The sequence below is a fragment of the Drosophila suzukii genome, chromosome 2R (genome assembly GCF_043229965.1).
Source record: "Drosophila suzukii chromosome 2R, CBGP_Dsuzu_IsoJpt1.0, whole genome shotgun sequence".
Classification (NCBI taxonomy): domain Eukaryota; kingdom Metazoa; phylum Arthropoda; class Insecta; order Diptera; family Drosophilidae; genus Drosophila; species Drosophila suzukii.
Window position 1 is genome coordinate 22809193 of NC_092081.1, and position 12201 is coordinate 22821393.

Here is a 12201-nt window from a genome sequence, read left to right on the forward strand (position 1 = left end):
GGAGGCTTTTAAATTGCCCATAGTCGGTCACTTGTTAATTTATTTGTCCTTTGGTTATTTGGAACTTATCAGTTTGGATCGGTGTGACTTATGGCAATCAATTTTATGACCCACTGCATTATAATCTTAGTGTGCAAAAGATACGAACGAGTAAGACATTTGTGCTTTTAATTTGACTTTGACTTCCTCAGTCCAACATTTATTTATGGTTTCATATTTCTAGCAGTTATTCTCTAATTAAATCTATCAGTTAAGTATAATAATACTGTTTACAAAGTAAAGGCGAAAAATTATTAAGAGGACTTTAATGCTGAGGTCAAACTTTGTTGGCCAGGCAAATTAAAGCACAGCTGTACTTATTTGCTTACATTTACAGCAGATTTTCCCTTACAACCGACACGAGGGGATTACGTTACGCAATCCAAAGAATGTAAGGGCGGAAAAGCCCCGAAATGGAAAAGGAAGGGAAAATAATACAAACATAACAAAGAAATATGCAAAGCAGATGAATTGGGGATAAAAATGCGTGAGGGAAAATAAAAGTGTAGGAAAGCGGGAAAACTGAAATCGTTACACCAAAATTGGGAGCTTACTTTGTGGGCAAGGAAAAGTTTTTAGCATTGGTAATAGGGAAAGGCAAATGACACAAAGGAAAACGAGAGTGGGTCAATATTTTTGCAGATGTAGGAAAATCCACTGGAATGTAAATAAAAATGGAAAGCAAGACAAACTGAAGATAAAGTTTAGGTACAACAGGTATAGATCAACTTATATATAAAAATATTTTAAAGGACAATACAAATAATAGCTTTATAAATTTAAGGTTAATTTGGTAAGTAATTTCTATAGATCTATGTGTTTATAATTTGATTTGTACGTTTTTGTTTGATAATGCACATAATGACAGAACACATGTAAAGCAAGGATATTTCTAATAATATTCAAGCTTACATAATCCCCTTGAGAAAAAGTTAAGAACGTCTTACTAATGTAATTATACCCGTTACTCGTAGAGTAAAAGGGTATACTATATTCGTCGGAAAGTATGTAACAGGCAGAAGGAAGCGTTTCCGACCCCATAAAGTATATATATTCTTGATCAGGATCACTAGCCGAGTCGATCTAGCCATGTCCGTCTGTCCGGATGAACGCTGAGATCTCGGAAACTATGGGAGCTAGGCTATTGAGATTTGGCGTGCAGATTCCTGAGCTTCCTACGCAGCGCAAGTTTGTTTCAGTAGACTGCCACGCCCACTCTAACGCCCACAAACCGCCCAAAACTGTGGCTCCTACAGTTTTGATGCTAGATAGAAAATTTTAACTGAAATGTAATGTTCTCATCAATACCTATCGATTGACCTAAAAAAAAATTTGCCACGCCCACTTTAACGCCCACAAACCGCAAAACCCTGTGACGCCCACAATTTTCATGCTAGACAAAAAATTTTAACTGAAATGTATTGGTCTCGTCAATACCTATGGATTGATCCAAAAAAAAATTTGCCACGCCCACTCTAACGCCCATAACGCTTAAATCTGTATACCGCCGGTAGGTGACGCATTTTAATATCGCTTTGCTGCTTGCATATCTCCATTTAGCTGAGTAACGGGTATCTGATAGTCGAGGTACTCGACTATAGCGTTCTCCCTTGTTTTTTAATGTAAAGACAATTAAAACCAGTTTCTGGGACACCTAAGACCCCAAAGACCCTATAACCCTCTTATCTAACTAAACTTATTCCCTGCCCTGTGCACCACCTGCTTTTCGGGGTTCCTACGAAACAGTCCCTTGGGCCCGCCATCAACGATCTCAGTTTCCCTCTCCAGACACTTGATCCGCTCCACCCGGGCCATGCTGAGATACTCCTTGCCTCCACTGACCACGAAATGGAACTCGTCGAGTCCTGCGCAGGCGGCAGCATAGATGCCCCTTCGATTGACCACCACCACGGCCCCATTGAACTCGGTATTATGTCTCAGCAGGCGTTGCACCACCCCCTCGGCGGCCTTGTCCGGCCTTTGACCCCCTCTCATCGCCTCGACGGCCAGAAAGGCGGGCAGGTGGCGCATAAGGACGTCTCCATCGCCACTGGCCACCGCGGCACCCACCTCATTATCCGCATAAATCCCGGCACCTGGCACCGCCGAATCCCCCACCCTTCCGGGGATCCGAAAGGGGGCGCCACTCGATTGGCTGGCCACATGGAATTGACCCTCTGCGTCCAGGGCCAAAAAGGCCAGCTGATCGTGTTGACCCAGTACGATGGAATATTCCGGGTGCAATGGTTGCTTCATCAGGTGTTGGGGTAAAGGTGTGTATGGACCACAGTTTTCCATGGGAGAAGGGTTCACATCACGCCAGAAATTCGGTTGACAGGCGTTTAAGTTCCATTTTTTCAACACCTTCTGGGTGCCTTTACTCTCAGGGTAGTCCTCCTTGTAGCCCATGGATCTGGCAAATCTCGTAGCGCTTTTGCCCACCAAAAGCGAGTGTTTTGTGTATCTTATAACTGCATCTGCCACGAGGATGGCGTTGCGAACTCCTTCCATTCCAGCAACTGCACCGTATCTCAGGGTTGAGCCATCCATGATGGCAGCTTCCAGGGTCAAAGTTCCATTCGCATCTGGAGAAGCTCCCCCTGCCAAAAGGCGGCCACATCGCTGGCTTTGGCAGGCCAAACATCCCTGGATCACCGCCTGACGAGTCCTTCGAGATCCTTGCTGCAAAACACTCCACGCCTGCAAATTGGCATCCGTATAGTTCCACGTACTGATCAACAGCGGTTGTATCTGAGTCTTTCTGCTTCCAAACATTTTGAACTTCCTCTCTCTCATTTTCGGATTCCAGTAATATTTTTGGGACTTTTGCTGGACACTGGTGGGTAACCTTAATAACAGGAGGAGGATCAGCAGTTGAATGCAACAACTTTGCGCCAACATGCTCCGAACAGAACTTATTCATGACTGAAAGCTACCCTCCACAAATGTTTCTTTACAAATCTGTCTTGCGAATATACCTGAGTCATAGGAACTTTTAGTATCTCAAAGCTGTTAAACAGGAGTGTAAAAAAGATAGTGCACAGCTGAAGTCTTCAAAAATGGTAAAACATTCGATTGACAATTAAAGCTTTTAGGTGAAATTCTGTACAAAAGATAGCGTATAAAAACAGATGTTCCATTTTTAGAAAAGATAATTAACTTTCTGTTTAGCTATTGCATCTGTCTTAATGACTAGGGTCTATAAAAGGCTTTGCAGATCTGAAATTAGTAAATTTGTTTACCAAAATACAATGTCAGCATGTGACAAACCCATACAAAAGGCATTTTCCAAATGCAGGCCATTCAATCCATGAATTACCAAGGAGTTTACACCTCCCCAGATACATTACATGCCGGAATGGCTAAAATAAATTTTGATTTATTTACTACAAACAATTTGCAAGTATTTATCCTATTTATACAATGTCAACAAGCAAGATATCTGCCAGACAAACTCATAAGATACAACATTTGTTATGCATCGAACTTTGTCTATATAAATTTATGGGTGTTTGTTTGCTTTCTCGATTGTGTATGTGCGGCGATGTGGATGTGTGGGCGAGAATATCTGATGGAAACGAAACTTTTGTTTCAATCGTTTGGGAAAAGGGGGAGAAAACACCTCCCAATTGGTCGAGACAGACAAAATTGCCTCGTATCCTCGGTAAAAATTTGAAATTAATACAAAATTGGCTTTACAGAGGTAAAAACAATACAATATTAAAAAAATTCTAATTTCTACTTGAAAAAATACAGTTAATAACTACCATCTGCCCAAATAAAATAAAGAATTATTGACTTAGGTTACACACACTATTTCTGCATATGATTATGTTGTACTTATGTTAATTTTGGCAGTCCCTGTCAAATACTACGCATAGTTTTTGGTGTAAGTAATCTACGGATGATTGGAAATGGGCCCACGATAATATAACTCCCACTGGCATTTCCCCAGCCCCTTTCCACTTATCAAAAATGCTGTTTTTCTCACAATTGACTTCAATCATGTTGGCCATATGTATTGACTGCTGATTGATTGATGAAGCCCAGCGAATGGTTAGTTGTTGGGCCGAAATTGCATAAATCCTTGGCGCCCGGCCTTTCGATTTCCTTTTGGCCCACGTTATTTTGGCCTGCGGTCCGCCTTCTCCCCGTCCCGCTCACTCCCTCCGCCCCTCTCACTCGCACACCCGAGTAATTGCGTTTATTGTGCGTTTGAGATTTGTAATTCGATGGCTGTGCATCTGTATCTGTGTACCTATCTGCCCGTATGTGTATGCGCGAGTGTGTGTGTTGGCCAGTTTGGGTTTGGTTTTGGCCGTGTTGATTGAAACTGGCTTAAGTAATCGACAGTTGATTGGCTGATTTGATTGCTGGTGTTGTAGTTCGGTTGTCACTGAATATTGTTCGCCGCTCGGATTACGTTTTGGCATTTGCGAATTGTGGCCATCGCAGAAACCATCTATGAATGCGGCCAGGAATCGTGGATTTAAGTGAGTGTTAGAGGACGATTATTTAGTTGGGGATTATATTTTCATAGTTCAGAGAGCACATGTATTTTTAATAATAATTATTATTAAAATGGTAACAATAATATATAAACAAAATATTGTATCTAAATACTAGAGATACTACTTTTTTTTCTGCGAAGAAATAAATACTATCCCAAAATTGTCCTTATCTTTTCAAGGCTTTTGTTTATTTCTGAGCTCTAAAACATCTGCATTACTTATAAAAGATATATTTCAGTTCAGATAAAACCAAATTATACATAATACGTACCCCTTTTAATAATTAAAGGTGTTAGGTGGTCTCCTTTATAAAATGTATAAAATACTTGTAGTAAGGAAACTAACTCTTTTTGCTCATTTCATTTATTTAGCATACCTTTGATTTGGCTTTGGCAGCCGCAAACTACTTTCAAAAATTAGCAGATTGACAGGGCCACATTTTTTCACTTCCTTGGCTTCCCTCACTTAACCCTCTGCTCCAAGTTTTCTATGTCAGGTACAATCTTTGAGTCTGAACCCTGACCCAGATTCCCCCCACAAGGCCCCCAAAGAACCCCCAAGAACCCGCAGAAACCCCCGGATACCCCCGAGCCCCAAGTCTGCAGAGGCTCTTGAGCGGCTAAATAAGCTTGCCGGCGGCTACAAACACTTTTGCGCCTGGACGCAGCCAAAAGCAGCACTTTGTGTCGAGCGGCTTGGCGGTGGGGTGGCATGGGTTAAGTTTGCAGTGCGGTGTGTAGCAAAACGTAAATAACTTGCCAAAGCAGAAAGCAAACAAACAAAACTGCCAGGAGGAGCAGAAGGAGAAACCGAGCCAAAGAAACGTGAAATACCGCAAAATGGCGCAAAAGAAAATCCACTTTCCCAGTAAAAAGTTCTTCGCATTATTGCTGTTGTTGTTGCCACTGATGCATGTGCCGCCCCCTCGGTTACCTGTTACCCCTCTCCCTCCATTTGGCCGCTTCCTTTGCTCTTGCCAAAATGCCACCATTAGTTGACCTGAAAATGGCTTCAAGTGGCGCTCAACTCTTCTCTTTCAGTGGCTTCCACATGCACTCCAATATTTAACATAAACAAATATAAACGAACTGCTTCAGAGGCTGTCAGTGCGGGTGTATCTCAATCCAGTTGGAAAACTGGGGGATACACTTCGTATTTCAACAGGCTTATTGTTTTTTCATGACTTCTTTGATATACACTATTAGGTTTATTTAAAAGTCCTAGCAAATTTTAAAATCCTTCTGGTGTCTTACATAAAAAATAAATGACGGATAGCATTTTAAGTCCTATTTTAAATTTTAGTTTTATTATATTATTAAAGTCAAGAATACATATATTATATTCACATAATAAAATTATATATTTAAATTTTTATTTACTATTTGTTTTTTGTATGGATGACTTCTGATTTTAATGAAATATATTAATTTTGTCAGTGTTTTAGAGCCATGTGTTCTTCAGATAAGATCTTTAAAATCTTATTTGAATTGCAAATGTTCTACCTGTTATCAAAGCTGTTAAAAAGCAAATATTTTTTTCCAAATTTCAGTACCACTTACCTGATTTTCCTTGTTTAAATGGCAAAACTCCTACCGGTTAGCGAAGTGGATTAATAAAGGCTACATTCCACGCTGTCTCGAATCAAATGACCACGAGTAGACATTATACGTTTAATCAAGATGAGATCCCGATTCCCCAATGGGGGAAACCAGTTCCACCGGACACCCAAAGAGAGTTAGGAGGAGATTTTTCTAGTTGTCAAACCCTTGGGTGGGCAATTTTAAGCAGAACGCGACATCGGGCAATCAAAACTGCCATGATTAATGTCAGCACAATTGACATAAAGCATTGGCCATGGCCGAGAGTGGAAATCGCCGAGGGCCATCGCCGTCGCCATCGCCATTCAGGCCAACTGGAAAAACTCGAAATTGCGAGGAGACCCAGCAGATCCCGGCCAACTGGAGGATGCAATTATTGATGGATTATTTACTGTCAGCACTGTCCGTTATGACAATGAGATATGGCCACAGGGCGGGATGGCTGTCTGTCTGGAGGACGTCTGCAGCCAATGACATCGACTAGACGAGCAGTTGGAGTTTGGATAGGAGTTTGCTGCCCTCCAGCCCGAGTCATTGAATCTTGCTCCTTTCGGCATCTTTCGCATCCCTGACTTTGCGATTTATGGCCCGCAATTATCTGGAGTGTGTGTGTGCCCATCATTAGTATTCAATATATTCCAGATATCCAACGTTGCATTGATGCATTAATTGCGCGTAATCACCTTTCGTATAAGTAATCAAACAATAAAAGTGGGAAGAGCTCAGAACATAAATCCCACACAGAACAAAATTTGATATTTTAATAAAAAAAAAGATATAGTGTTAAACACTTAATACTTTTTTTTATCTTACAGCAACATAAAATATATTTTCAAATTTATGGACTATTTTCATTTTAAAGGAATGGTAAAGGCTGCCATCTCTTTTCGTAATAAATCCGAGATCCGAGTGTCATATGGTCATAAAGTTTCCGATTTTCATGTGAAGAATACGCAATAAATTTATATCATAATAATTTTAATGTTAAGATAAGATTAATATACTCCCTATTAGATATATTTTTTTTTTCTGTGCAGAACTCCCAAGACGGAAGCCAAAGTCAAAGTCAAGCGCTGGCGACGCCTTCGCTCATTTACATATTTCGTGTAATTATGCGGGGAAATTACAACGGGAGCGCTGGGCCACCGACCATCATCACATTCGTCGAAAGTATCATCATAATCATCATCGTAATCGTCCTCACAATCCGTCGCATAACTTCTTGTCATGGCCCTGAGACTTTGGCTGCCAGTCGTACGCAGACATTTGCCGTTAATTATGTTGACAGCATTGACAGCAGCGCTGGGGATCGCGATTGGGATTGAGAATGGGGATGTATATAGACGCTATATGGGGGAGGGGGGACCACCAGCCATGTTGTGTCAATCGATAAACGTTTAATCGCCTTGAATTGATAATAGCCAAACTGCCCATTATGACCGCGCTGATGTCCCGTCTAATGGATAATTTGTGTTTCGGCCAACTTTTGATTTGGCCGCTCAATCACATTTCGAATGCAAAACGTCAAATCGGAACGGAAATGAAGACCAAAAAGTTATGCTTCTTTGATTCCCGTTGATTTGAGCAATTTCCATAAATTTATTGGGAAATTATCAAAAAACCGTGGGAGTGGAAAATGTCAGAATATGAATTTCTCTGTTGGTAAATTGGGTGCGGAAGAAACAGAAAATAATTTATCAGGTGAACAATTCAGAAACAAATAATGAATACTATTTTAAATCAGTTAAAGTACATAACAGAAAAAAGTACATTTAAAAAATCTCAAATGAAAAAAAATTACATATGCGTCGGCCGGGAATCGAACCCGGGTCAACTGCTTGGAAGGCAACTATGCTAACCATTACACCACCGACGCCAATGAAGGTTTTTAAAATTTATTTTCAACAAGACTATTTATTAATTATTTAAGAAACAAAAATACAGTTAAATTAAAAAATATGTCAAATAAGAAACATTCAAAAGTAAAATAAATTAACAAAGTAAACAACAACATTTTTCCTTAGCGTCGGCTGTGATCAACTAACAGCTTGGAAGGCAACTATGCTAACCGCTACAAAAAAATTAAGGAAGAAAAAAAATTTATTTGTGCGTCGGCCGGGAATCGAACCCGGATCAACTGCTTGGAAGGCAACTATGCTGACCATTACACCACCGACGCCCACGAAATAAGAGGAAAAATAACTCCAAAAACACTATTTATAAATAATTAAGACTTGTAAAATCAATTAAATTTAAAATGTTCAATCAAAAACATAAAAACAAAATAAAAAAATATTTAAAAAAAAAAATTAAGTATGCGTCGGCCGGGAGTCGAACCCGGATCAACTGCTTGGAAGGCAACTATGCTAACCGCTACACCACCGACGCCTATGAATCACGCGAAAAAATAACTGAACTAAAGAGATGAGACTTAGAAAGAGAAAGATGGGAGAAAGAGGTGAGGAAAGGGTGGAGCCAAAGCTGGAAGAGAGAGTCATAGAGTGAAAAGAGACTTATAAGAAAGAGCTGTGCTAGCTCAATTGCAGCTTAAGCTATAATAATCAAGTATAAAGTAATACTCATTGTTCACAGCAAAATAATATTATAATATGCTATATAATATTATAAGTAGCACACTTGTGTTCGCCGTTGACTTCAGACACCTCGTGCTATCCAATTATAAATTGCAAAAATCTTAAAAATTTATGGGCTGCCGTAAGATAAATAAAATGATATTTATGATGATTGCGTATTTGCTTTGAGAGTAATTGGTTAAATTTGTTTGCCCAGCTCCACCGAGAGTGTGGAAACGGTGTGAAAACCTCTTTAACCTCCGTGTAGGTGTTGCGTAGGTGTCAAAGGTCAATGGGTTTTCTGTTCGACAGAGACCGCCTGTGGACAAACTTGCTCAACGACTCCAAATGCCAAGCGAACAGGCGGAAAACGACGAGTCTTGTGTGCGAAAAAAGAAGCCTCACTGCCTGCCAGACTTTGCTTTTGACAAACTTATTAAAAAAGTTTCTGCCAGTTGGCAAATATCATAATCATCTGCATTTCAGATAGTACGGAGCTATTCTCCACCCATTTTCCAGGCCTCATCTTTTCCTCCATAATCAACGAGGGCGGTGTTTGGCCTATGCCCTCCGACTTGAGCTCGTCATCGCCAGACTTTTTGCCAGCAAAGTTTACTACTAATGGTATACGTGATGCTCTTTCAAAGGGTTTGGGGTGTTTAAGTAGAGGCATTAACTAGACGCTTTTCTAGCACATTTAACTGACTTTTTTTTATGTATTTCTGATCATTTAGTCAAGGAAATCTGGAGATTAAGGGTTGATAATAAATGATTTCCAATGATATGTAGAAAAAAGAAATTGGTTTTTACTTACCTATTTATTGTTCTTCTCTTTTGTAATCTTAAATCTATAATACAGAAAGCTGAATGTACAATGATTATACCTTTTTGTCTTAATACGGGAAAAGATTTTAAGCAATGAGATCTCTTATCTCTTCTTTCAGTCTTCTTCAAAACCCTCTCTTACAAGTCATTCTTTTGAAGAGTATACCAATATCATTAAAAATTCTACCCACTCTCAATTAATTATCAAACAATGTGAAGTGCCATTGTGTGATTATGCGATTGAAGTGATGGGTATGTAAATAGTTTTATCAACTGTTTATGCAATTCATATTAAACAAGTTAAATACAAAAGCGATGACAAAGTTGAGCACTAAAATTAAAATGCGGATATTTGTTCTTGCATGGCAAAATTAATATGTGCATAAAACTTGCATTGTGGCTGGTCTTAATGGCAAAATTTTAATTAAATATTTCCCAAAATATGTATTTATATTAATTTTGCCCACACACTTTGCATGTTGAGATTCCATCGTTTTTTTTTCACAGCATGCAAATTTTTGCTTTGTAACTTTAAACTTTCAGTGGGTTAAGTAATCGAGAGGTATGAAGTTTGGGGACTTATGATGATAAGCGTGCTGATTGTTCGAGTTTTGTTGATTAATACTTTCAGGCATACTTTTGGGGGTCTGAAAAGAGGTAAAATATTTTTTATAGATATTACGGCTAATGGGTATTCTGCATTTTACACCATGAAGAGAAGACTTTATTTATTTTCCATTTATTTGTATGCGCGTAAGCCAAAGTTGGACGGGGGTTATTGTGGGACCCCAGAGGGGACTTTCGGGTAGTAAATTACAAAAGCGGACAGTTGCTTACCCCAGTGGCCAGTCATGGGACCCCGTACTCCCAACCACCTCTGAAATATTTTCAAGCTGTGCGTGCGGAAATTAAAGGCATCAGGCCATGGACAACTTGCAACCGGGCCACATCCACTTGGCTTCATAATTGCCTGCGGTGCTTTTGGCTAATAGAATTAGAATGTGCACCACATGAGCAATTTTCTGCAAATTTGTCGTTCGGCTCGTATACGTTTGTATGTGCATTTTGCAGCTGCTGTCGGATAGTTTTCGAGGCCAAGAGGATCGCAGCCTTGTTGCTCTATCCACGCTAATTAGTTGGCCAAGACGCGGCAACAGGCCAAATAAAAAGCGGCAGGGGAAGAGGCCCGGTGCTATGTGGCTGCCATGTTCGGACCGGAGGAGTCGCAGTCCCGAGGAGGTTGTCGGATGTCACCAAAGGTTGATTGGGATCAAGGTGAGAACGAAGTTGTTGCCGCCGCCACGGAGCCATGAATTGTCCACTTTACGAGTATAGTGGGTGCCTGTGGATGTGCGGAATTCGATGGGATGTTCCTGGGTCCAGCGATGCTTTTTGTGTACGTCCATTGGCAACAATGTCTGGGACCTTGTTTTTCGGCATTGTCTTTTTTTTTCGTAACCCGAGTTATTCAGCATAGACTTATTACAGACTTTTAATTGGATAAAGGAATAAAACGTTTACATTTTGGGAATATTTTTATACCATACCATAGGTTTTAATAGAAAAAGAGGATAAAAGGCATAATTTTGTTTACATTTTAAGAATTTTGTTGCATTTTTTTTTTGTTTGTTTTACATTAACTATCGTTAAACTTAAGAATAAAATTATATTTTTCCCATGAACTGAACTCTATTATCTAACAACTAAGATTTTGCTTACCTACAAAATATAAAATTCGTTGGAATTTAAAAATAATGCTTCTTAGTACAACTTTGCTTTCTGTAAAACTTTCTTTTATTTTTTTTTATTCACTTGACGCCATAACGGTCCCCTTAACCAACGGTTAAGCTATAGAATTAGATATTAACAACAAAATGCAATTATCTTGCACCATGACCGGCCGAAAAATTCGCGACAATTTAGCCACGCTGCGGATTTTCAGGCCTGAATAACGAAGAATTCTTCGTTCGCCGCATGACAACGGAAATTAAATTGCATGAAATTGGAAAATTATTACACGCAGGCACACAGAGAGTGGAAAATGCATTTGCATAGTGTTGAGGTAGCCATGCAATTTGGCCGGCCATTTAAGCCAAATTAAGGCCCCGTTGCTGGCTCCACTTGGCCTAAAGCCCCGTCTCCTTCGACGTCTTCCGATGTCTTCCGATGGCCATTCTATGCCATATGCATGGCCTTACTATTTTGTATATGTGCGTGTTGCTGGCGGTCACATGCAATCAAGGCTGCAATTTTCTTAACCAGTTTCCTTTAACCAGTTGACAATTCGTGTGCGTAACACGGTCTAGACCCCGTCACTTGGGTTCTGGCCGTTTTTCTATCGTCGACACGAATGGACAGTGCACGGGAAAATGTTAGCCATTTTTCTATGATGATCAATGATTAATTACTTTTAAATATGCAAAATTTTGTGTCATCAATCATAAAGATCTTTAAAAAATATACTGCAACTCCCGAAAAATTTGTAAATTATACACAAATAAGATTAATAATATATGTAAGTAATATATATAATTATCTAGCAATTTGTGTAATATTTGTAAGAACCGTAAACCCTTCTGTGATATTTAAAAATTATATTATTTTTTTAAAAATAATATAAAAAAATACAATTAATACTATTTACAGCTTAAAAAA

The 12201-nt window shown here is 39.5% G+C and overlaps 1 protein-coding gene and 3 non-coding genes across 4 annotated transcripts; all 4 read right to left on the bottom strand.

Moving 5' to 3' along the window:
• Nucleotides 1–1360: 1360 nt before the first annotated feature.
• On the bottom strand, nt 1361–2968 carry LOC108008269 (L-asparaginase-like protein GD25160). The gene has a single exon (XM_017072058.4). The coding sequence runs from the start codon at nt 2938–2940 to the stop codon at nt 1726–1728; it is 1215 nt and encodes a 404-aa protein (XP_016927547.2). The 5' UTR covers nt 2941–2968; the 3' UTR covers nt 1361–1725.
• Nucleotides 2969–7952: 4984 nt separating this feature from the next.
• On the bottom strand, nt 7953–8024 carry TRNAG-UCC (transfer RNA glycine (anticodon UCC)). The gene has a single exon. It is a non-coding gene; the product is annotated as a tRNA-Gly (tRNA).
• A 231-nt stretch (nt 8025–8255) lies between these two features.
• TRNAG-UCC (transfer RNA glycine (anticodon UCC)) lies at nt 8256–8327 on the bottom strand. Its single transcript has one exon. It is a non-coding gene; the product is annotated as a tRNA-Gly (tRNA).
• A 137-nt stretch (nt 8328–8464) lies between these two features.
• TRNAG-UCC (transfer RNA glycine (anticodon UCC)) lies at nt 8465–8536 on the bottom strand. Its single transcript has one exon. It is a non-coding gene; the product is annotated as a tRNA-Gly (tRNA).
• Nucleotides 8537–12201: the final 3665 nt, after the last annotated feature.

Coding starts and splice junctions, on each gene's coding strand:
- LOC108008269 (XM_017072058.4), bottom strand. CDS start 2,940: ATGTTGGCGCAAAGTTGTTGCATTCAACTGCTGATCCTCCTCCTGTTA.